Source organism: Maniola hyperantus, chromosome 8, assembly GCF_902806685.2.
Source record: "Maniola hyperantus chromosome 8, iAphHyp1.2, whole genome shotgun sequence".
Lineage (NCBI taxonomy): Eukaryota > Metazoa > Arthropoda > Insecta > Lepidoptera > Nymphalidae > Maniola > Maniola hyperantus.
Genome location: NC_048543.1, coordinates 10,907,219 through 10,933,504, shown reverse-complemented (window position 1 = coordinate 10,933,504; position 26,286 = coordinate 10,907,219). Strand labels below are relative to the sequence as shown.

At 35.7% G+C, this 26,286-nt stretch overlaps 3 protein-coding genes across 3 annotated transcripts; 1 reads left to right on the top strand and 2 right to left on the bottom strand.

Annotated features, from left to right (window-relative positions):
• Positions 1-137: 137 nt before the first annotated feature.
• On the top strand, positions 138-22,009 carry LOC117984217 (muscle-specific protein 20-like). Its single transcript, XM_034970842.2, has 4 exons — positions 138-299; positions 19,020-19,231; positions 20,740-20,860; positions 21,597-22,009. The coding sequence occupies exons 1-4, from the start codon at positions 276-278 to the stop codon at positions 21,786-21,788; spliced, it is 549 nt and encodes a 182-aa protein (XP_034826733.1). The 5' UTR covers positions 138-275; the 3' UTR covers positions 21,789-22,009.
• Positions 1,931-7,877, bottom strand: LOC117984216 (protein takeout-like). Its single transcript, XM_034970841.2, has 6 exons — positions 7,620-7,877; positions 6,145-6,237; positions 3,849-3,996; positions 3,464-3,597; positions 3,233-3,382; positions 1,931-2,580 (listed from the first exon to the last, which is right to left on the bottom strand). The coding sequence occupies exons 1-6, from the start codon at positions 7,687-7,689 to the stop codon at positions 2,384-2,386; spliced, it is 792 nt and encodes a 263-aa protein (XP_034826732.1). The 5' UTR covers positions 7,690-7,877; the 3' UTR covers positions 1,931-2,383.
• On the bottom strand, positions 13,725-15,536 carry LOC117984218 (myophilin). The gene is made up of 4 exons (XM_034970843.2): positions 15,415-15,536; positions 14,650-14,849; positions 14,370-14,490; positions 13,725-14,280 (listed from the first exon to the last, which is right to left on the bottom strand). The coding sequence occupies exons 1-4, from the start codon at positions 15,418-15,420 to the stop codon at positions 14,098-14,100; spliced, it is 510 nt and encodes a 169-aa protein (XP_034826734.1). The 5' UTR covers positions 15,421-15,536; the 3' UTR covers positions 13,725-14,097.
• Positions 22,010-26,286: the final 4,277 nt, after the last annotated feature.

Genomic DNA, 26,286 nt, shown 5'->3' with positions numbered 1-26,286 from the left:
TGAAGATTTGATTTTATTATTGTCCTAGTAAAGTATCTCCTGGCTATGTAGAGATATTTTTGTACGTCATTTGCTCGTTTCTGCGTAGTGTCCGTTCTCACTGTTATTTACACCAACAGCGCTTTTCGCCGTATAAAACACGTAAGGTGAGTCAGTAGCGCTTATTTCGTACTCAACTTTTGAGAGAGAGCCATCTAGTGTCAGGCGTGCTAAACTCGCGCGAGTGATTAGTGCAACTGTGTAGTGTTTACGGAAATACTAAATACTTAATCAAAATGCCTGGACGTCCTATCTGGCAGGTAAATAAAATATTGTTTTAAGTAGGTATTTGTTATATAATTAGGTATTAATATCCCTAAGTAAACTATATTTTTAAGCCAACTGTCATTATTTCGCATCCAATATACAAAATATTGTAATTAATGATCCGTTAATGTGTTTGACACCCAAAAATAATTAAATCGATAAAAACTATGCGCCTCGAAAGAATATAATTTGGTTTAAATAGTGCCTAAGATTAATAAAAATCCATTGTGTCAGAACCCGAGCTAATAGAGCAGAAGCTGATAAGAAAGGTTACCTACCTAGTTTAATTACATTTTGTCAGTTTTCACTATTGATATGAATAAATACCGATTGAAAACGTATATTTTAAATCAAAGATAATTTTAAAATATAAAGGTGTACTAGTAAGTCAGTTCGTAAACTAAACAAGATGACTAATCCACGTAACCTTGGTTATACCTGAAAATAACAGGAATCCGTGTAAACTGTAAAACTATTTTGATGCCCACGAGCAGTCTAAATATTTTAAATATGTTCCTACTTACTGCCTAAAAGATATGCTCTCATAGTTAGGTCACTGATAAGTTTTTCAAAGGTTTTTCACATGATTACCTACTATTCCACACGGGATTTTAAATAAAAAAAATTGGACGTGTTTTTTCGTTTATCCTAAAATACTTACGAAGCTTAAGATCGTAGAGGACTGATAGCATATAATTAGTTTTGAGAAAGGTCTTGCCATATTTGCTCTACGTGTCAACTGTCATGCCAAAAGTACAATTTTAGTCCTTAATCTAAGCATAAACCGTACTTTTGACATGACAGATGACACATAGATCCAATATGGCGATTCCTTTCTCAAAATGTATGCATTATATCTAGTTTTTGGTGATTTGTCAGTGAACGAGACATTCAGTCAAATGGTGTGTGGACTGTGGAAGTGCCCACAAGAGATCTATGTCCAACTGTGGAGTCTATCGCTTGATAATGATAATGATGATAAAGACATTCAGTATGAAATTGCACTTCAAAAGATATTTATCTTTTAGTTTTCTAATAATTTTATTACTATCTACATATAAAAGGAAAAGCTGACTGACTGACTGACTGACAGACTGACTGACTGATCTATCAATGCACAGATCAAAATGCTGGACGAAAAAAATCAGACCGAAATTCAGCAAGCAGATAGCTATTATGATGTAGACATCGGTATGAAAGGATTTTTAAAAATTAAATTTCTAAAGGGGTAAAACTGGAGTTCGAATCTTGTATACTTAGTACGCGGACGGAGTCGCGGGCATAAATAAGCTTGTTGTGATGAAAAACCGGGAATTTCCATTTTTTCACCACTGCAAGACTTACAGATGCAGGCAGACCTTAGTTAGCCTGTAGGTGATAATTTTAATCTGCAGTTTCTGAGAAAATGTCGATAGTCTACTGTCTATCGACTTTTTCCATTACGATGTACCTACTTACATACGTACGAACTCTAAAAAATACAGTAAAATTTCACACTAAAACTATATGAACTAAGCAAGAAGTTTGTTGAAATAATGCACAAACACTTATTTAAAATATTTTATTATTTACAAAATATAATATTAATTATTCTAACTTACATCTAATTAATTATGATGGTAAACTATAATATCACTCACAATTTAAAGCAGTAAGTATAAACAAAATTAACATAATATTCATAATATTATGAGACGATAAATTGTTAGCTTACTATAATAATAATGCAAATAACTGTCTGCTTCATTTTTCAATATACAAAAGTATCTGAATATTTTACATTACATTTTATTATAACTAAGCACCTATCTTCTTTTGTAGCGTTACTCTATCACAAAATTAACAACTAATTCCAATATTTGTAGGCTACAATCATATTAATGAGCCTAAAAATATAAGAATTATAGGCATATTTTAAGCAAAAATATTTTTGTTCATCGAGATCTAGCAGCTCTAAAATATTAAGTATAATACATAAGTAGATACATGATAATATATAGAATTCAGTATTATTAATGTAAGAAACAGTCTAAATTCCCCTAAAATTAATGCAAGTAAATTAAGAAACACAATTTTCTTAGTCATTTACTTTCTTCTCAATTTTATTTATTAGATGGCTTTTCAAATCTCCAATCATGAAATCTGCTGGCAGATTGTGGAATATCTGTTGCATGAAACCAAGTAGAATGTCTTCAATAGTCTTTGACAAAATTGGTCTCAAAGACTCGGATACTGGACGCCAATTAGCATTTAAATATGCGTTAGTGCTTTCCTCTGCAAAAAATAAGAAGAGAACAGTTTTATGAAAACATAAATTTTGATAATAAATAAACTCCCCCCTGTTAAAACCCGTTTTTCACAATATAAATCATTCATATACGCATCATACCTACAGCGTATTTTTTGTGACATCACTAAATTGAGTGGACCTAAAAAGGGGACAAATTGTTTCTCTAATTTATTGTTTTGTTAATAATTATTCATGTCATTTTTTATTCGTCCGCTCTGTAGATTTACAATTATAATAATGAAATTCAATATTGTTTTATCTATTTATTATAATATTTATAAATTTTTTGCAAAAATGTAGCGAATTGGCAACAAACTTATTCAAGGTCCCTCCCTCACGACGCGCGACGACCGGACGTCTCACGACGTTTCAACGTTGCAATTTGTGACACTATACTACCAGGCTATCATAAGCTTAGTGGCAGCGATGCCTAGTTAATAATTACTGTCTCTGTAGCGCTCTCTGTCGTCAATTTTTAGCTTACAAAATAGTAACTCCTTTCTGTAGGGATATCAACTCTTGTATTTTTGGCGCTATCTGGCGTCGAGTAGTTTGCAACTCTGATTCTACATGTTTTCACTTAGACAGACAGAGAGCGCTGCTAACGTATTTATTAAAATAAAATCATAAACTTACCAAGAGATGAAATACCATCAAATAAATTGCCCATATGCAATTTTAAGCCTCCTATATTGTATTTCACGTGACATTGAGTAACGTTAAAGAATGGAAGACCAGATTTTTCGTATAACTTAACTGCGCTTATGATATCGATTGTCATATTGCCTGTAAAAAAAGTTTTAAAATTATTGCAATTAATTACCCCACAACATGAAAAAGGAAAACAAGAAAAACAGAAAAACTTACTGGGCTCAAACCAACACCGACCATTCCCAACTAAGGGAATTAATAATATTTTTCCTTTTAAATCGTAAGTGCCTTCTATTCTTATTTTAGGGACTCGTACCTTAGTGTAGAAATCATATGTTTTGCCGTCTACCCTAAAAAACAAATTGAGTATATTATTTTTGTGTTTTATTTTAATATAGTGTGGCTGATTCTGTTGAACTTACACAATACTGATAACTTATGTAAACTTAATTAGATTTACAGGTCTAAATCGAATGCTTTCTTTTTTGCATGGAGCATTATGAAAGGGCACAATATATTTGGACCTGTCATTTTAGTTAAGCTATTGTGTACAACAGAATTAGCTTATCTATCATTAGAATCATAACAAAAGTTAACCAACTGGCTTAGTAACACTTCAGTTTTTCCAAAACCTGTTACGACGACATTGTCAAGGGCGGCATTTACGTTAACGGGCCCTTCTCCTTGCAATATCCTTATTTTGGGAATTTTCAACGGATCCAATGGCGGCAAATTGATTTCTGGTAGACCTGGAAAAAAAGTTAGTGCAATTATTAATTAAAGAGCTGAGTCATTACACGAAAAAAAAATTACAGGAGACGCAAAAAACTAACTGTTAGGTGAAACTTTTCTGTAAATAAATACGTGTTCATTGATATCACGAACTTTGGACTTTAGAAGTTTAACAGTTTTAGTTGTAAAATGAGTTCAAGTTTTCTAGTCAGTGATCGAAATAATGAACTTTCAACTTTGGGCTCAATTTCAGTACAATTTAGGCCGTTATTCTTGGAAATAAGTACAGATTTGTATTCAATGGGCCAAAGTTACCCGAATTAATGAAAAAAAGTATTTTGAGCAGATTTTTATTGTAATTACACCATTTTGTTAGCCAGCTCCTCAATTTATATCGTCACACTGCCGTGTGATAAAGATGAAGAAATAGCACTTTCGCTTTCCGCAAGTTGTGTCCTACTAACTGTGACATACACATTTCGTAATTGAGGCGGTGTGACCACCTTAATGGCATTATGAACCCACTAGTTTATCGGTCTTTTGTACATTGTAATACAGCAATCATACATTTATTTATACTTTTTTCATACTTAATTGAGTTGAATTTATCCACGTACAGTACGCGGCCGAAAGTAATGTACATCGACCGAATAATGTGATCGAAGGGGATAGCCGATTTGTAGAGCGTTGTCCCTGTCGTTGAGACCGACAAAACGTCATACAGGAATGAGTGACAGAGACAACGCTCTACAAAGCCGAAATGTCATTCTGAAGGCCGATGTACATTACTTTTTGCCGCGTACTGTTGTTGATTAGTTAATTTAGCACAAAATGAAATTATACTATTTCTTGCCCCCTAATTCCTATATTTCGTGTTGTCGCCATTTTAATCGAAGATGCATATTTTATGCATATACCTGCGAATGCGACTACATCGGCATTAATTAAAATTTGTTATAATTCCGTGGAAACTCTTTGATTTTCTGGGACAAAAAGTAGTCCACCTTAATATCCGTCTCTGATATGCAAACTATCTCTGTAGGTATCCGTCGAAATCGGTTTAATAGATGAGCCGGGAAAAGATAGCAGACAGACAGACAACACTTTTGCATTTATAATATTACATTCTATAGTATCAAAGGACTTTTATCACTTCGCGTTGGTAATTTACAAGATTTAGGATGGCACTAACTCTGCCAGTCAAGTCGCCGTAAAAAGTGGAGAAAACAGCAAAAATTTTGCAGAATAAGGTAAAAAGTAACGGTGATGAGGTAGTGCCAACCAGGAGTTCAGCGTAAGGAGTAGGTGTGCAACGTTGTGCAACAGACCCAACTGCAAGCGGCTTACGCAGTTAACTGGTCTTGTAACCGCATGTTACCTACTTATTCGTAATACATACAAACGTTAGAACTGATGCGCAAGTGCATTACGATTACGAATAGAAATGTATTGTAAAATAGGAGTAAACGTAAAATTATCGCAGAATAATATTCGTAAAAAAAGAAATAATAGAGTAGATACAAGAAGTCGGTTAAAAACGGATGCACTTGACTTTGACCCATTAAAATGTTTTATACTTAGGTACTCAAGAAACACCTAAACTATAAATGATAGCATCAATCAAAACTGTAAGCATAACAATAAAATTATATACGTAGTTAATACGAGCACAAACTCCACACAGGTGATTTTATAGCTTTTATTAATAGCTGATCATTTTTACAACAGTGAAAAATCATCACACAATATAGCTAAGGAATATCCCGATCGAACTATTATTTATTAAAAAAACTGCTAACCCGTTTAAGTTTAAGAGCTAAGATGCTATAGAAAGACAGGACCTCCTTCGCAAAATTCCGGCTTCGCACTTGACAAAAACACGAGGGGTAGGACAAACAAGACTACGAGGAGTCAAACACGAGGGGTAGGTGTTAGGACAAACAAGACTATGAGGAGTCGGGATGATGGGTTTCGATTGTAGAACCTTATTCCCTAGGTTATTATAGCCCTAACTCTTAAGCCTAGGAACCTGAAATGCACGGAAATTCCTTATTTTATAATGCAGACAAGGAATAAGGCCAGATTTTTCAAAATTCCCACGAGAGCGAACCCACGAGCGGTCGCTTGTATGTTATAGATAAAGTATGAGAAAAGTCAATAAATACCTGGTCCTAAAGCATTGAATAGTTGTTGTACCGCCTCCCTAGAGCATTCGTCAAAATCCGGATCACTTTTTAAACAAGTCTTCACGAAACTGGCTGAAAAACATTGAAATAAATAAAGTTTCAAAACATACTTCAATAATAATGCAAACGGCTAAATCGGGCAGGATTTGAACCCAAATCTCTCTGGGAATCGCGCAGAGTTAGTACTTGTAGTTCGACCTTTAAGCCGTTATGCCCGACACTTTGACCGCGTTTAGTTTTTTGAGCTCTGGTTTCGACAGTTACGGATTAAGGGGTTTTGATCCTGAATTGACGATATATCAATTCAGGACCAACGGGTATTGGCGGACGTGAAATCTGTGAACGTGACGTGAATTAGGGCTACTACCGTCATATGTACTAACATTTGACGCCTGCCAGCATCGATGTATGCCAGTGACGTCAGTCTCGACGTTTTGTTAGAAGTTCCCTAACTGTCGTGAACTGTGCCTCGGGTAGTTAAATTCCAAATATGCTCAGTAGATTAAAGCAAGTTTAGAGATGGAGGTCCTTATAAGAAATTAAAAAGTGATAAATATAATGAACAAGATCGCTGTAAAATTGAGAAAAATTTTTACGCTCGCTTCTCTCACACTTATATTTCACTGTAGATTCATTACTTTCTACATGGACCTTCTGGGTGTCGAGTTCGTGATAAAAATTATATCAAAGAACGGAGGCCCCATTTAGCGATGCCGCCCCGGACGTCAGACGAGCTTAGTCCGCCGCTGCGTATCGCAAGTAGTTTTTGGCTGTATGCCAAACGTTGAAATCAGTTGGGGCGTAAAGAAATAATAAATAAGTAAACAAACAGACGCACTTTGGTATATGAGTTAATATTACGTATTCAGTATGAATAAGTAACTTAATTTTTTGCCTTCAGCTTCGTCACGTGAGACGTGAGTAGGCTTCGTCGGCGTGATGTTCGAATCAAATTATAATGGGATCAATTTTTTCAAATAAAAAGCTGATCTCAGCCGGACTTGTGTATTTAATCCGTAATATCCAAACCAATAATAAAAATTTATGAATACGAGTTTATTTATGAATCTATGACCTCAGCAGACAACTATGTTGCAACTTCAGATTGGACTTGTTGACTTCGAACCATATTAGGATTGTAGTCTTCAGACTGGCATGAAACACTACTGCTGCAGCCCTATGTTCTAGGAGGAATAAAGGGACTCTACCATCATCTTAGTTATTATACTCAAATGAGTACTCAATCTACTTAGGTGATTTTTTATAAAGTATTAATAATCATCCTATTAGTTTCAATCACCGTGTAGCTACGAACCCAAACGCATGATTTCATTACGAATACAGACGGTTATAAATCAGATAAAACGAGCGTAAGTGCTTAGTATGTTTTTCATCAGAAGTAGGACGGTTTTAATCAGAACACGCAAAGTAAAAATGCTTCCAAAAATACTCACGCCTCGTTTTGTAATATTCCCCAGCCGAATACTGGAGCACTATTGACACTATAAACAATATGAACTGCATATTTTCGTTATTCTGTTTTACTTTTTTTCCGTATTTTACCTCGAGCAGGCTGCTCGAGGTGATAGTTTGAGACTAAGGCACATAGTGCCGGCTGTTCCACCACCGTATATCGAGGAGGGGAGAATCTCGCAACGCTTAGCAATGTAAATACAACATAAACTTTGTCCTTCTAAATCAAAGTTACTTACTATAACTAGAATCACTTGTCAGAGACCATCCCTTGTAGGCTTGTAAGGAATTCGTTAATGTTTTTTGTACTTGTAAGATTTACCAATTACGTAATCTATTGCGCCTAGTAGTGTACCAATAAGTACTAAGACTGCATAATCCGCGACATCTTTTTATGTTTATGTAACTTTGATTTAGTTATCTGGGTTAGCCCGGCGCGGCGTTTGCTTAACATCGCAACACCTTTGCTAATATAATTTTTCCATTATTTCGTTTCTTTTGTTTTCTTTCACGTGTTTATGTTGTGTTAGGCAAAGTTATAATTGCTCAAGATAAGTTAAGATCACCGGTCAGTTTTAAAAGATTCATCATTATGTTTCTTTCCACCTGTTTGAAGATTGCTTGTTCAAACAGGTGGAAGTTCCACGTTTAGCTTTAGCTTTGTTAGCTATTTTGGCTATTCTAATTATTTCTAAGCCCAGACATTCTTCTTCAACCATACTTGCACTAAATTTTGTTTCATAATGTTCCGGATATCTATCTATTATTTTCTAAAACTCTCTTTGAAAGCTTCAACCATTTTAATACTGACTCAAAGAAGCAGATCTTTCTCTCTAAGAATTTTGTTAGTGTAGGAGATCTACACAAACAAAGATAATATTGGTTGTGACACCTTTACCTTTCGTAGAAGATTCCGTAAAGGTTAGTCATCCTATTGGGCAACTCAAAACTAGACAACAAGATGTATCGCCATCAGCTAGGTAGTCCCTGCAAAACAAGTTCTAGTTCGTGGAAGCATCGCCTTCGTAACAGAAACCTAATAAGCTGTAATAAGTGTTACAGTCGTTCCGTGCCATTTAACCATTTCGTATTTGGTAATCATTTAACGGATTCTTACTTATTTTCTTTAAATATGCGTGAAAATACTTGATCTTTTTTCTATTGCATGTATCTACCTACTGATAACTGCACGTCAAGTATAACTTAACATTGTTTTTTCAACGATAGAGTTCAATGATTTTAAGTCCCGTATTTCATGATAAGTATTAGATGTTTTTGATACCTCGGTTCTTTTGCAAGTTTTTTTTTTAAATTTACACAGCTTCTAATAAAATTATGATGAGTCGCCTTCCTGCTCGTAGTAACTAGAACCTTGGCTCTATTTAAACCAAATCTCTCGCCAAGTGATTAAAATACTCCTATAAACTACGCGGTGATAGCCTAGTAGTAAAGTAAGACGTCCGCTTCCTCTTTGGGGGGTCAGGGGTTTGATCTCTAACTTTTCGCAGTTAGAATATCATTTGCTTTAACGGTGAAAGAAAACATTGTGAGGTTGCCATTTTTCGTCGCGATGTTTTCCTTCACCGTTTAAGCAAGTGATATTAATTTGCTTAAAACGCACATAATTGGTATAAATATTAAGTATAAGAATATATGTAAGTACATTTATTATGCAGAAGATACTTGTACATATGTTTTTTGAAGAATAAACCATTTATTTATAACTCGGAAAAGTAAGGAATCGAATCCCCGCCCCAGTATAAAAGAGGCGAACGTCTTAACCACTAGGCTATCACGTTCGTCATTACGTATATTGTTCGCCTTTGTTGGTCAATGAAATTGTTAACCTTTGGGTTGGTTGCTTCAACGTAAACTTTACTTCTGAGGTGTACACCCATTATGCAATTAATGCATTAGTGGGGGTGTATAGAGAATGGTTCTTTGGAAACTTTGGCTTGGCCTTGAGTCAGTGATTGCAGACCTGTCTTACACAACAAGTAAGGGTAAAGGATACAGGAATTATTAGGGATTTTTTGCAACATTGCACAATTATATTGTGCAATGTTTAGTTTTATGAATCATTCATAACTCTAGTGGTGGACTAAAATCAGGAAAATCCATTAAATAGCAGACTTCACACACCTCAGAGAACATCATGGAAAACCCTTAGGCATGCATGTTTCTTCACCGATATTTAAATTTAATTTGTCATAAAATTAATAAAAAATTTGGCTCGTCTCTCATAATTAGGTACGATAGTGCCAAATTACCCACGCTACCTTATATAATTCGCGATGACCAATTTCACGCAAACTTTGTTTTGTAAATTAAGAGCATGATTTGTACGACTAATTACTCCAAGAATATCGTGCCCACTACAATACGTGGGATTGTTTCTACTTATTTAGTCAGTAGATGATGACGACGACCTCGTCCGCGTGGATTTAGTTAATCCCGTGGGAACTCTTTACATAAAGTAGCCTATGCCAGTCTTCAGGATGCAAGCTATCTATTACCAAGTATAAGATCATCCACGTCGATATAGATTTTCAAGAATCCTGTGGGAGCTTTTTGATTTTTAGCCTTTCCCTAGGATGCAAGCTATTTCTACATATACCACGCACGTCATAAACGGATAATTAGATGAGCTGTGAAAAGGTAGCAGACAGACTGACAGACACACTTTCGCATTCATAATATTAGTATGGATTTAGTCGTATTTATGTCTATGTCTTTCAATTGATTAGTTTGAGTTCTCATGACTGATACCATCAGGTAAGCCGTAAGCCCTGTAACCTAGACCTCATCATTGCTGTCCATCAGGCTACGGGCATGATTGTGATCAAGCGCAAACCATTCTTGCATGAAACAAAATGTATAGGTACCTACCTACCGTGCCTGTAAGTTTATTTTTTCATGTTTTGTTACTTAGGTCACTACTTTTCTTAAACAGTTTGTATTAATTACTTTTCGTACTTTTCATAATATTTTGGTAATGTGACATGATTTGTTCCAAATAAAATGTGTACGTATGTAGTAACTAACATTTGCACTAACAATGACAACTGATTTTTCTACCTACCTACCATGCATGCATTTTGTGATATACTTAGTTATTGGTGCTATCAGTAGCAAAAACAACATCAATACGCCTTCAATTAATCTCGCAGCGCTTATGTAACTCTGGTAACTGGTCTTTTTATAAACAGCTATTCCAGCAGTGCGATTATCTAAAACTTAACGATGAAAAAAGGGTGAAAAATCATTTATTCATTTGACAGCTAGCTTTCATTTGTCAAACCGCTAATTCGAATTGCGTATGGAGCAAAAAAAGTTTAAGTAGGTACTAATTGTTGATGTACATAAGAATTACTTGCTAAATTCATGGTATGGAGTTCATAGATGGTTAACGATTGGATTGTTTATCGTGATTGTTATTTTAGACGATGAGTGAATGATTTGATACGATTTGACAACTTATTCGGATTGTCTAACTTTTTTGAGCTCATCGCTTGGATGAAATACTTTAGTATACATTCGTGGCTCATTGCTTATTTCAAACTATTGCGGTAACTAGAGGGCTATGATATGACAACCGAAGATTTGAATTTTAATCCTTTCTCTCCTCTCACCTTGTAAATTCGAATAGGTTTTTCAAGTTCCTTCTTTTTCGTAAGATATTCAGCGCTATAAAATTCAGAGTTGGACAGTAAAATGCCGTGCATATTTAGATCAACACGATTATACTTCACATTCAAAAGAAAAAAGTTTAATGTCAATAAAAATAATTCGGATTTCATTTTAAATTACAATAGAAACAACAAAGCACTAAAGTAGGTTGGTTATTTATTTGAAGCTCGTTTTATTACATGAAACCAGGTTATGGCTGCACGTAAACAATGTCTAAAATAATGTAACGCCGCGCCGCAACGGACTGTTTAATGATAACAAAGTACATATAGGATAGGTGTATATTTTAGTAACGGTAACTTCGAATATATTTAAGAAGTAACAAAACGAATGAACTAGACCACATAACCAGAAAAAAGAATATTATGGATAGACTTGAAGGCAGTGATCTCCCTATATGATCTGAAAACGAATAAGTAAGTAGACAAAGTTTTCCTGTTCATCTTCCATCGAAAATCTCACATCAAAACCTTCATTTCACCTTCCAGCATTCCCGATTGATGTTATATTTTTTGACGAACGTTTGTTGAAATTGATAGAACACGTAGCTCAATAGTGCAGCTTCTAACATAGTAACGTACCTATTATAATAGTATACCTTATATATGGGCGTAAACCAATTTTAAAAATCTTTAGCATCTCATCACTGTCGCTATTAATTTAGCATGTGTCCACACTTCCGTTTATTTCTGTTCTAGTGATCGATGGTATTGCTCTGCCCCAATGGTAATACTGCTTCTAAATCTTAGTTCTAGACAAAACTTTAATCTGTATATTATATAAAATTCAAAGTCCTGACTGACTGACTGACTGACTGACTTATACATCAACGCACAGCCTAAACTGCTGGTCCTAGAGATATGAAATTTGGAGGGTGTGTTCTTTGTAAAGAGTAGCTATCCACTAAGAAAGGATTTTTCGAAATTCCACCCCCAAGTGGGTTAAATGGGGGTTTGAAAATTGTGTAGTCCGCGCGGACGAAGTCGCGAGCATAAGCTAGTTTAAAATAAATTATAAAAAATGGCACCTTTGCACGTAATTTTCTCTGTTGATGCCTGATTGAAATCATAATTTTTGCGCGAAATTTTGACGTTATATTTTGATTCAAGAACTGTTAAGTTTAACATCATGAAATAGCTATAACGCGTAAAATTTAACTCCTCACACGCCGTTTTAACTCTTTGTGTCAAATTTCATGTCAAAAGTACGATTTTAGCCCTTATTTTAAAGGTAGGTAAGCCGTACTTTTGACATGACAGAGTACCCATAGAGTCATTTTTACAGACTATACGAGTGAATACCATTGATATTATTACCAGAAACGGGCTAGGCAAAGATTCAAGTTTTCTCTAGTTTTACCACGGGTCTTAATTCCACATGTATAAAGATGACCTATCCACTTGCATAATCTCACGTGGGATTCGTGGTGGGTAGGTACATTAACTTGACATCTTTAAATATTATATGTAGGTATATTTCGAAAGAAGCAATGTTGACACTTCTTAAGTTTGTCAACTACATTTTACTTTCGCCTGCAACCGTTTGTCTGTCAACAAATGCAAAATTTTAACGTTGTTTTTAAGTTATTTTTTTTGTAATAAGTATTATGTTACAGAAATATTTTAAACTTTTTATTTCAATATACTTTGAAAATTAAACACATAAATAAAGAATAACCGACTAACGGCTTAAAATTATTATGTGCCAAGAAAGTTATACCTAAAGAGTTACATTTGTATTGGATTCCAAACTAAATAGAAATATCCATGGTTCATTGACTTCAAAATTATATAATTTTTCAGATCGTGTATTTGTGACATATTTTTATTTTAAAATGTTTCCTACGTCTTTATTACGGCATTTTTTTTTTCATCATTCAATAACAATAGCTGTTTATATCACTGTTGTTTAATTTAAGAATTCCATTGTTAAAAATTCTAACGAAATATTATACGCATTAGCAAAGTAAAGGATCTTATAATATTTCTCCTGTGATGTCTTGGTGCGGATTCTCAACTATAAGTATTAAAGATATTATAATTTTATAACTAGGTATAGGTACACAATCTGCTTTAATTAAATTATGTTACCTTGTAATTTTTCCGTTTAAAAACTTCTTGACTCTACTCTTATTATTACATATTATTATTAGTATGTACTATGTGGCTTTATATTATTGGCACTGTCAAGATTTTCGTCTGAAATATGCCAAGAAATAATTCATTTTTAATAGCCTTGTGGTTCATCATGTACTAAAATGTTAATTCTTAATTACGACTTTGTAATAGGTGTTTTAAAATTTGAAAAAATTTATTGTTTTAAATTATAGTAGATTCATAATAAGCACAAAACAAATTTATACATAGTGCATTTGTGATATAAATGAAATGCATAAGAATATAAAAGATTTTTTTATTAAATATAAAATATTATGTACAAAATTATATTAGTCAGGTAAAAATGTCTTACCTAAAAATAATTTGTAGTTCTTTCACAAAAATATAATGTAATGTTTAACTCCGCGTTTAAACCCAGATCCATAAAAAAAGCAAATGAAATAAAATAAAGTTAATAACAAACATTCGTCAAGCAACATAAAAACTACATTTTATATAGAAAAAACTTAAGCCTGATATAAAAATAGAGATACTACATACTAGATTTGCTATCTTAAAAATACTGATATTCTGTATTAATCGGTGCTGATCTTTAACACCCTGTAGGTTTTTGGCATGGTGTTGACATGTAATTAATAACGTAAATTATAAATTACATATGACGGGTATTACCGAAGCTACCGAGTCCGGACTGAGAAGCACCTTTGTTGTAGCCCATTTGAAGGTTAAGTTCGGCGTTATGTGCCCTAAGCTGTTCCTCTGTGAAGGTCCTTTCATTTTTGTCCGCCATCTTGGGTCCTAATTGTGGGCCAGTCCATTCCGGATGTTTTTGAGTCTGTAAAATTTAAATATTATTATGCAAAAACCACATCATAAAGTGCAGAAACTTTTAGACACGCTAGTGAATGAAAATAATGTTCTTACAATTCTTCCCAAAGCGTACAAGCACAGAGTGACTTGAGGAATGTTACGCCTCTCGAACAGATCGGCAGTCTGGAAAATTTCTTCCTCCGGAACTCCGTACTTTTTAATAGCTGCTTGGAACCTGCAATTTACGATTTATAAAAGTTATAAATAGTTTTTAACGTCGGATGCTTTTATGTTTCATTTGACTTTTTGCCCTCTATCCAATGCTATACAAAACTGAATAGAATTTTTCATAGCTTGAATTCTGCTTGTTTAAAGTCTTTAAAGTAAACAATACCTTTGAATGTTTTCCATGAGCTGGAAGTTGGTTCCTTTCTCCTGAATCTTCTTTACTGATCCAGGTGCAAGTTTATTGATAAGTTTGCACAAAACAATGCCATCCTTCAGAATGTCTTCATAGGCGCCCTTGGGTAAGGGTTCTCCAAGGACCGCGGTGATCCAGGTCAAAACTTCATCCTCCTGTTCCTTGTTTCTGGCCTGCAAACATATGTTTATGTCAGAGACGTAAATAAAAGCAAGTTTTTGAACAACGGCCATAAAATATCTGCTCCAGTGCCAAGTCGTTTGATGGTGGAGCGGTTAAATTCCAGAATCATCTCCTAAAATAACGTTAACGCAAACCTAGGGTTATTATAGCAAAGATGTGTCTGGAACGCTTTCGAGATTAAAGGACTACCGTCCGTACTCATAATGGGATGCAGCTGTGTGCTTGATCACGAACGTGCCATTAAGATGAATGGAGGAGTGTTTTACTAAAATATAAACGAAGTTCTAACCATTTGCCTCAATGCAAAAGTAAACCAAACATTAAAAGCGCATAATCATCATGATGCTCATCATCAAGTCATAAAACGTTTTTATTTTAAAAACACTAAAATTTATGTGATGTCCTTAATATGACTTTCGCGGGTCGGGATAATCACAAACAGAAAATTTTGATATATATCTAAGGGCAAGCTCCCAAAACAAGTTTGAATTTTTGAAACACAAAGTAAGTTTTATGTAAACAAAGGGGCATAGAAGTCAAGAGTAAAGTTCTTACAGGCATGTTGGTTGCTGGTGGAAACTTTGAACTAAAAACACTAGTGAACTATCCTGGTCCGTGTCAACAAGTGGACTGGCTTGGGAACCGCCCGCCCGCCCAAAGCATTTCAGCGTCCACGGAGGCGTCTGACGTCACCGCTTGTTTTCATTAACCAAACGCATACGTAATTATAGTCGTTACACCATTGCCTTTCAGCTCATGATAGCATGTTAAACTGTTAGGAGCCATTTTGACTCATATTTTATGTGTAAGTGAATAGTCGTTGAATAAATCATAAGATTTGTAAGGTGACTAAAATTAATAATTACCTACTTATATCTAACCGAATATTTCTGGAAAGATCACCCAAACTTTTTATTGGTCTTTATTTTGCTAAGTTTGGCGAAAAGACTATGTAAGTACTAAGTAGTAGGCGGAGTATTTAGAAAAATATAGTTATTTCCACATTTTATTATTAAATATATTTTTTTCTAAGCACGTATTATTTGGATAAGTATTAATGCTGGAATATGGCTGAATCAGGAGAGGTATAATACGTGTATCGGTAACAGTTCACAAAAACTGTAACTTTTTTATTTCATAGTATTAATTATTTGTGTTAGTGACCTAAGTATATTATATAAAATATCAAACCAGTTTTAATGTATTTTCAAAGTTGCACGAGCTACAAAACTGTATGTAAAACTTTGAGGCCGTGTTACTTTGAAAATGAATATTTTTATGGCAAACTACAGTCACTGATATTAGTCTCTAGAACATTATCGTCTACATTTCATTGAGATTGATTTATAATATTCAAACTACATATTTTGTATGGAGAGCGCTATAGCACAATTTTATTCAAACGGCCATGATGCAATTTCCGGCTTTTGAATCTATTCCTGAAAGACACTTTATTTTCTTTACGTCCGAATAGCGGAAAGCCGTAAATCTTTTCGCCAAACCATTGGTTTTCTTAATTCATTATTTTAAACTCGACATATGAGGTGTATCTGTTGGTGTGTTAAATGTGTAAAAGTCTAGGATTATTTTCTTTTTCTACGTATAACACTATAATTTATGAATACTGTAAATAATAATACATAACATAACATATTGCATGCTAATAGGCAGAATTTGGCTGTACCTGTTTGTTTTTGTAACATCTCAACTGTTTACCCATATTCGCAATAAAGAAATTTGTATTTGTATTTGTATTTGTATTTTAATATATCTACTTACAATCAAACAAAAGGCTCCAAATGTATTTATCTGATCTTCCAGACCCTCAAACATAGGGTCAGTTATCGGAGGCATGTATATCTCAGATCTCGGACCTGGGGTAGTACCCTCTCCTAATAGACCATCTCCTATACCTTCATGACGGGACCGGGAAAGAGAAGCTCGGTAAACGAAGAAAGTCGTGGTTTAGAATCATCCGAAAATGGAATTCATTTGCAAGCTCAGATACCCACAAGTTAGAAGATAGAAACATTTTAATGTTAACGAAAAAAAATGTTTTTCATTCAAGCTAGTATAAGCTCCGTGTCTGCGTCGGCGTTTTTATAAATAGAGAAAAGAAACATTAATACAACTGTGAAATATTTGTTTGTACGCTCAATCATTAATCCCGCTGTAGCTAATATTAGATTTTATTTTCGAGTGCAGTGTAGCTGCGATATCAGAGCAAATTTTGTTGAATAATTATTCTTATTGAATTTGGAACAGAATTTGTTATAGTAAGTATGGAATATATAGAATGTAATATTAAGTAATCAAGACCTACCTATTCCATGGAATTGACAAGAACAACAAATATTTCAATATGAATAAGAAATCATTCAAAATTAATATTGCGTGTCAGTCCTTAATCTTTTCTAGTGCAGAGTCTTAGCGTGCTTTGTGGTTATACAATAATTAATATACCATGGCCGTAGCCAGGCATTGATTTCGGGAGGGGTTTTATCAGGGCCTTAAACCGTATCCTTTCATGAGAAAAAAACTTTTCCTCGACATGATGGGGTAGGTAACTGGTTAGTGGAATTTCACCTATTAATCCAACAACTGACAATCAAAAAGTGTAATTTATTACAGATCAGTACCCTTATTATAAATGCGAAAGTGTGTTTGTTTGTTGGTTTGTCCTTCAATCACGTCGCAACGGTGCAACGGATTGACATGATTTTTTGCATGGGTATAGATAAAGACCTGCAGAGTGACATGGGCTACTTTTTATCCCGGAAAATCAAAGAGTTCCCACGGGATTTTAAAAAAAACCTAATTCCACGCAGACGTAGTCGCCGGTATCAGCTAGTTTTGAATAAATTATTTGATTTGATTTGGTTTGATTTGACAGTGAGATAGAATTGGTACAACAATAAAAAAGAGCACGAGCATAGCGAGCGCAATTTTTTTCATTTAATACAAAAAATAAATTAAAGCGAAAGGGACGAAGGAAAAAACGAGCTCACCCAAAACATTTAAGTTTAGACCATACTCATTACTCATACAAAAAAATCCGAAAGTGTGTCTGTTTGTCTATCTGTTTGTTAACTACCTTTTCACGGCCCATCTTCTTAATCGAACGTTGGTACTATTCAGAGATAAATTGCATCCCGGAAACGGACATAAATAAGCTTTTAATCCCAGAAAATCAAAGTTCCATGGGATTTTTAAAAACCTAAATCCATGTCTATGAAATTGGGGGCAGTAACTAACATAAAAATAAAAGCGCGAGCCAAGCGAGTGCGACATTTTTGATATATTTACAAAAAATACTATAATAACGTTATAAATGCGAAAGTGTATCTGTCTGTCTATCTACCTTTGTCTGTCTGTCAGGTACCTTTTACGGTTCATCTTCTTAACGAAAATTTGGTTAAGAAAACAAACTACTCAGTGATGATAGCTTGTATCTGGGAAAATTATCCTGGTTTATCCGGGGCCAAAATATTAGTAGGTACCTAGTAGAGATAAATTCATAGTTTAAAATAAATGGCCGTCGATTTTGAGAGTTTAATAAATTAATAAGAACGATTTATTAATAAATCTTGCACTGGCAGCCATCCAAACCAAAGTGAAAACATGTTGTAGGGCGCGTGGCGGGAAACCCCTTTTGATAAAATTAAGAAATTAAATGTAAAGTAGGTATTTCATAGGTATTTAAGTTACAGGCACATAATTATTAGTAAGTAGGTACTATCCTGCCGAGACTTCTTCCGCGTGGATTTATGTTTTTAAAAATCCCGGGAACTATTTGGTTTTCCAGGTCAAAAGTAGCCTATGTGTCTCTCTAGGTATTTCACTGTACCCATGCAAAAATTACGCCAATCCGTTGTTTCATTGTGATGTGATTGTGTGTGGTACCTATTCCCATATATTACAGTAGCCGGCAGGAAATGTACATCGACCTTTAGAAAGAGATTTCGGCTTTGTACAGCGTCGTTACTGTCAGCCATACCTATGTGACGTTTTGTCGGTCTCGACGACAGAGACAACGCTCTACGAAACCGCTATCCTTTCTAAACGTCGATATATGTATAATATTTCCTGCCAGGTTACAGGTACCTACTGCATTTTATAGTCCCATGTTCCAACACTATTTTCTTGTCCTCTTATTACAGTGCGCCAACAAACGTGAGCCCGAAAAGGAGCAGGAGGCCCAGAGATGGATCGAAGCGGTCATCGGAGAGAGGTTCCCTTCAAACCTTCCCTACGAGCTGGCCCTCCGCGACGGCATCATCCTCTGCAAGCTCATGAACAGGCTTCAGCCAGGCATCATCTCTAAAGTGAACGTCTCTGGCGGCGACTACAAGTTCATGGACAACATCAGCCAGTGAGTAATAATTTTCTTCCATATACAAGTAACCAAAAGCTTAATTTGCTATAATCAGCTGAAGCCTGAAACAGGCAAATGTTATGGTGCAACATGCAGCATGCAATATGTATAGGGTTGCCAGGTCGCCATACCTAATAGCCGGACAGACCAGCCAGTTTGGCCGGGCATTTGGGTAGAAAGGCCGGACACCCTACATTATTGAGAATTTTGTGTCTTAGTATTAATAGGTACGACAAAAAAATTGTACGTAAAATCAAGCTTTTTTTACTATTGTCATAAAATATCTTGTTGTCAGGCGGCACTGCCGCCTGCGGGAGCGACCGACAGTCGACTCGCCTGCGCTCGGCCACGCTTGTTTGCGAAATGTAAAAAGCCTAACAAAAGCCGGACAAGCCGGACACCGTTTATTTTGGCCGGACACGCAATCAAAAAGCCTACCTATGTGCGGCTTTATCCGGACGCCTGGCAACCCTAAATATGTACCACCCGCCCTTCCCACTGCTAAACACACACTTCTAAATGCAGGAAAAGCCAGCCATCATGCAAGCAATACGAAACACTACCACGCACACCACACAAATCCACGAGTGTGTTTGGTGGTTTGGTTACGTGTATACTTCTTCTTATTCCGCAAAGTAACCCTGTTTCTATTCAATATAAATCTTTCATGTCACAATAGATAGGTAGTTATAAAGCAGGTCAAGTGCGAGACAGACTCGCGGACCGAGGGTTCCGTACCTTGGAAGTATACTTCCAATTTTATTTTGATGCTTAAATTCATTATTTCCAATTCTGCAAATAGGTATCTCTACATAGTATAAAATAAAGTCGCGTCCGGCGTCTGTATGTACGTATGTATGTATGAACGCGTAGATCTTTTGAACTACGCAACGGATTTTAATGCGGTTTTCACCAACATATAGAGTGATTCAAGAGGAAAGTTTATTGCTATAGTTTAATTCTCAAAAATTAGAGATCCCTAGAGAAATTGAAATAATGTGAATTAGGTCGGAAAAAAATCCTCTCATTTGAGAGTTTCCGAGACAATGACACAACAAGGACACCACATTAGTATCTACTTTGTACCCATGCGAAGCCGGGGCGGGTCGCTAGTAAGTTTATAATCATAAATTTTAATGTGGCAAACACCTGATCATGAGGAGATAGATATTGATTAATAGGTACTGATCAGCCGCCTATGCATGTCCAGCTAGTTCCAGATAGTCATAATACCATTTGTTGGTCGCCAGAGATTTTTATTATTGAACCAGAAAGAGATCCCACTGGTTTAAGCGATGATGCCTATGCAGGGTGGAAGTGCACACCCTTCCTCCTTATTTTCTTGCCACGTATAATTTAAAGACCATCAAGGCCATAGTGAATAGGTATATTCTAGGCAAGCACGAGACCTCATCATTGTTGTCAAAGTATGATTGACGTCAAGCGCAAGCCTATTCTGCAATAAAAAATATACCTTCTTAACATATTTTTCTCTTTTATTTCAGATTCCAAAAGGCCTGCATCAAATACGGAGTTCCAGATACGGACCTGTTCCAATCAACTGACCTCTGGGACCAAAAGAACATCGCGCTGGTGACGCAAACAATCTTTGCCCTCGGAAGAACGGTAATTGTATTTTTTAATCCAAAAATACAAGCGAACGAGCAGGTGGGTGTCCAGGATTACCGCCGCCCATGAACATTTGCAGAACCAGAGGAACCGCTATTGCGTTGGCCGGCCTTTCAGGAATTTGTAGGTCCGCCCCTTAATAAAAATATAATAAGTACTTAGATTAGATCATGGTCGCGACTTCATCCGCGTGGATTTAGGTAATTTAAAAATTCCGTGGGAACTCTTTGATATTCCGGGATAAAAAGTAGCCTATGTTCTTCCTTACATCCCGGGAAAAACTTCTACAGAAGCTAACTCTGTACCAAATTCGATCAAAATCGTATAAACTGTTGGGTCGTGAAAAGCTAGCAGACAGACAGACACACTTTCTCATTTAGAATATTAGTATGGATAGATGAGACGAAAATAGGTACTATAACCTATTAAGACTTTATGAGTTATTCAAGATCTTACGAGTAAAGAAATAGGTAGAATAGAAGGAGACAATATGGCTGAACATGGATATGGTAGCTCAGAAACTGGTGCTCTCACTGTTGGGCTGGAAGATTTCTTCAGTCTTCTCATAAGACATGCCCACGAGCACGACACGGTCAGACTCACTGAAATTAGTTAGGTAGATAGATGGTTTCCTTTAAAACAGTCATTTTTTCCGGTTCAGAAAAGTGCGCGATGAATTTTTCAAACAATTGTACCTATTTAAAAAGTTTAATGTTTTATTTGGGCTTTTCAGTCATACAAACACCCAGAATGGCGCGGTCCCTTCCTTGGCCCCAGGCCTGCTGAAGAAAACCGCCGTGAGTTCAGCGAAGACGTGCTCCGTGCAGGAGAATCGGTCATCGGCCTACAAGCTGGCACGAACAAATTGGCGTCACAATCGGGACAAAGCTTCGGCGCCTCGCGCAAGATCATTCTCGGCAAGTGAAGTTACCAAGGCGCTAGGAATTCGAAGCGTTATACAACGCAAGGTCATACAATATAATATTATGTAGGTAGTAATAAAGATATGTAACATCATTGGATTATATGGATCTGTTGGCCTATGTAATGATAAGATAAACACCTTTTATTTTATTTTTATGATCTATTTTTTGAACAAATGACTTGACTCCAAAGAATGTACTGATTAAATATATTTTAAATGGCTTCTATTTATTCATTATTTAAGATATACCTACTTAAATACCTTACCTTACCTGTTTAATAAACCTACTTGCTTAATGTTATGTGCTATAATTATACACTTAAAGTGTGGAGATGTTAGATAGGTAAGTAGGTAGGTATCTTTACTGTGATATCGGAAACCAATTAATTATATTGTATACTTATTATTAATATTATTTTATAAATTAAAAGCTGCTAACTAGCTGAATTCGTGAAAAAAATATTAGAAAAGAGGGTAGGTACCTACTTACTTTAAATTAAAGGAAATGAAAAGTCACTGTGGGTTTTGTATTTTTTTTGTTCTGAGGAATTTTTATGCCTTCGATGTTTAAAAGGCGGGGTAGGTTAGTTAAAATTACCTAAACTAGCGGCACGCTATGATGGCCGGTTTGACGTTTGTCCGCTCATGAAGTTCCGTATTAATTGATAACGACTTTGAAGGAAATAATTGTATTACTTTATTGACGATAGTGATGTGCAGAGATTCATAAATTTTATCGAATGTAGTTTTAGGTTTAGGACTCAAAATTTATTTATTAAATTGATTTCTTAAATGTATACAAGTGTAGAAAAATCAGTTTGCACCATTTAAGGGGTGAATGTACTTGTGAATATGAACAATTTTCACTATGTGGACAAACCTCTGAAATCGCAAAAAAAATATCAATAAATTTTTAAAAATGGAATCTAATACGATCGTCACATAGGATCGCTGGCTAGCACAACTACTACCTCCGGCAAACTCGCGTCAATGCTCAATGCAAAACAAAGCAGTTTCGAATTGACGTTGCTTCGAAAAGTATAAACTGTCAGTGCAATGCGATTGTGATATAGTTTTGACCTGGCTTTGGATTTCAAATATTGATACTGCATTACTGTTGACCCTTGCTCGTTAATTTGGACTCTGTTCAAGCCCTTTGTTGTGGATTTCGTCGATATGACCGAACGTACGCAGAGAACTGTTCTAAATAGTCAGACACGTGAGTTCCTAATACGCCTTCGTAACTATTTCGATCGTGAAGCTCAAAATGGAGGGCCAATTTTACCTATAACGTCAGTGGTTGAACGCGTAGCTGATGCGCTTAATATTGGACAACGAACTGTTAGACGGATAACTAAAAAAAATATGGCGAGACTGGCACAGAAGAAAATAAACTTCACACACCAAAAAAGAGAAAACGAGCAAAACCAGTCGTAGGCATCGATAGCTTTGATGCCGATGCTATCCGAAGACATGTTTACGGCTACTATTACAGAAGGAGTATCCAACAAGAAAAAAGTTGGTGCATTCACTGAAGGAAGCTGGATTATTCTTCGGTGGGGAAAGTTCTTTAACGAAGATTTTGAAGACCATTGGATTTCGATACAAAAAATGTAACAAACGCAAAATATTGATGGAAAGATTTGATATAGCGATGGCAAGGTATACTTTTTTACGGCAAGTGAAAGAAATCAAAAATTGGCAAAATGTTGTGTTCTTGGATGAAACATGGCTTAATGCTAACCATACTGTAGGCCGTTCTTGGAACGATGACACAGCAGCATCTACTTCCAAAGTTCCTGTAGGAAAAGGATCGCGACTTATAATTTGTCACGCCGGAACCATCAACGGGTTTGTCGAAGGTCTCTCATGGCTTTTGCGTCAAAAACCACTGGAGACTATCATGAAGACATGAATGGAGAAAAGTTTACTGAATGGTTTACCTCAATGTTGTGTAGCCTCCCTGAACCATCTATTATAATTATGGACAACGCCCCATACCACTCGATGCAAATTGACAAGCCACCTGCCCAATCCCAAAAGAAAGCTGATATCGTCGCATGGCTTCGTAAAAATGGCGTAGATGCAAACATGAATATGTTAAAAGCGGAATTAGTACGTCTTTTAAAAGAAAACAAACCAACCAAGATCCGATACGTCATTGACGAAATAGCATTAGAACATGGGCACAGAGTTATACGGTTACCGCCTTACCATTGTGAGTATAATGCGATTGAGTTGGTGTGGGCTCAAATTAAGGGATATGCTGCAAGACACAATACAGAACCCCCATTTACCACAAAAAAATGCTAAAATTATTAGAAGAAGCTTGTGAACATGTGACTAAAGGAGACTGGGAAAAGGTGTGAATAGAACTGTTAAATTAATAAGGGAAGATTATGAAAGAGATGTGAAAATAGATAATATTATAGAAAACGAACATATAATTATTAATGTATGTGATGATAGCAGTGACGACAGTGAAAATAGTAGTATGGACGAATCTGATTAATTATGGCCTTTTGTGGCACCTTTTTCGGTATCTTTTGTATTCATATGTTTCTTGTGTGCATATAAAGTATGTATATTCATTTTCGTTCAAATATTCAGTTCGTTCAAATAAATTAAATAAACATATACATTTTTGTTTTATTAAACCTATTTAATCAGGTACAAAAACAAAACTTAATTGTTTTTTGTTCGAGAATAAATTGACATTCCACATCACTATTGTAATGTGTCAAACCGGCCATCATAGCGTGCCGCTAGTGTAATAAAAATTTTATAGTAAAGTCTTTCTTTTATTTTTATTTAGGCTGTAGGTAGTACTTTATGTGCTACAGGTAAAAGCACTAAGGTTTAAAGCACTCTCCCATCGCAAATTATTTTATATAATAATATTATCTTTTCTTTTGTGCTTTCTACTTTACTATCCCGAATCCCGATTCCCTAAAAGCCAAGGTGTAAAATTAATGCAATATAATATTATAAGGGAGTAGGAACTATAGAGCCATCTATTGAGCGGAGGAAAAATCAATAAAACTAAATTCTATAATCGTAGCTTCGCATATTTCTAAATAGATGGCAGTAAAAGACGGATGTCCAAGGTCGTCCATAGGGATGTCCTACACGTAAAATGTCATTTGATAAAAATCGATTTTGAAGAATATCGGAAACACTAAATATTAAAAAGTTCAACGTTCTTAAACCTTTGCCCAAAGAGTACCTACTTCCTACTTTCATGCTCCATAGCCCAAAGCCAGATGTGGACCTAACAATCTTTATTGTGGAAAGCTTAAACAACAGTTTTAATAATTTTCAGTATAGACATAAATTTATCATAATATAGAGCCAGGTAAAATTAGTAAGACACGTATTTACCAGGGATTTGGATGCCAAGAAGATTAATCCGCAAAGATATTGTTTATACTTAAATGAATAGCGACTCTTGTTACGATCCTTATTGGGTCTAGTATAGTCGTGAGATTTTTAATTATAGTGTCGTTAATTTGCAGTTGTCGTTACCGTGTCGTTGTCTTGTTGTCACGGTGTCATTGCCTTGTCGTTGCTATATCGTCGTCTTGTCGTTGTCTTGTCATTTCCGTGTCGTCGTCTTGTCGTTACCTTGTCCTTTGCCGCGTCGTTACCGTGTCATTGTCTTGTCGTTGCCGTGTTTTTGTCCTGTCGTTGCCATGTCGTTCTGTCATTTCCGTATCGTTGCTTTGTCGTTGCCGTGTCGTTGCAGTGTCGTTGTCTTGTCCTTGCAGTATCGTTTCCTTGTCGTTATCTTGTCATTGCCGTGTAGTTGTCCTGTCGTTGCCATGTCGTTGTTCTGTCGTCATCGTATCTTTGCCATGTCGTTGCTGTATCGTTGCCGTATCGTTGTCATATCGTTGCCTTGTCTTTGTCCTGTCGTTGCCGTGTCGTTCTTCTGTCGTCACCGTATCGTTGCCATGTCGTTGCTGTGTCGTTGTCGTATCGTTGCCATATCGTTGCCTTGTCGCTGTCTTGTTGTTGTCTTGTCGTTGACGTATCGTTGCCTTGTCATTGTTTTGTCGTTGATTTTGATGGATGGGGTTATTTAAGGGTAGGCTAACAAATTTTTGAGAAGCTGGAAACGTATTTACGGTTTTTAGTGCTGCATTCATGAGTGGCAGTAATAAGTTAATATCAGGTGACCCTTGTGCTTATTGGTCGCTACTTATATTTTTATGCCCTTCATGATTCAATGAGGAAGTTTCTAGCCAACATTCGATAAAATTTTCATAGGTGGCGCTTAAATACTAACACCACTAAAACGAAAAATAATACCTATAACTATATTATGATCTATGCTTTAATGTTTAGGTCGTGTCAATCAATGACATAGATGAAGAGTAACAGCTAGTGTGCACTGCAGTTTTCCTTATGTTTCTTCGCTACAAAATCTGTGAACTATAATAGAAGTAATTACCTAATTAATTTTGCATCGGAGCAGAAACGTAAGGATTGACTTGAC

Excerpts from the sequence above, each read along its gene's own strand:
- LOC117984216 (XM_034970841.2), bottom strand. The coding sequence starts at position 7,689 with ATGCAGTTCATATTGTTTATAGTGTCAATAGTGCTCCAGTATTCGGCT. Across the intron at positions 6,238-7,619 it reads GGAATATTACAAAACGAGGC|CCAGTTTCGTGAAGACTTGT; the intron begins GTGAGTATTTTT and ends AATGTTTTTCAG. Across the intron at positions 3,598-3,848 it reads ACTGAAGTGTTACTAAGCCA|GGTAGACGGCAAAACATATG; the intron begins GTTGGTTAACTT and ends TTTGTTTTTTAG.
- LOC117984218 (XM_034970843.2), bottom strand. Across the intron at positions 14,491-14,649 it reads CTCATGGAAAACATTCAAAG|GTTCCAAGCAGCTATTAAAA; the intron begins GTATTGTTTACT and ends CGTAAATTGCAG. Across the intron at positions 14,281-14,369 it reads TGTACGCTTTGGGAAGAATT|ACTCAAAAACATCCGGAATG; the intron begins GTAAGAACATTA and ends TAAATTTTACAG.
- LOC117984217 (XM_034970842.2), top strand. The coding sequence starts at position 276 with ATGCCTGGACGTCCTATCTGGCAG. Across the intron at positions 19,232-20,739 it reads TTCATGGACAACATCAGCCA|ATTCCAAAAGGCCTGCATCA; the intron begins GTGAGTAATAAT and ends CTTTTATTTCAG. Across the intron at positions 20,861-21,596 it reads TCTTTGCCCTCGGAAGAACG|TCATACAAACACCCAGAATG; the intron begins GTAATTGTATTT and ends TGGGCTTTTCAG.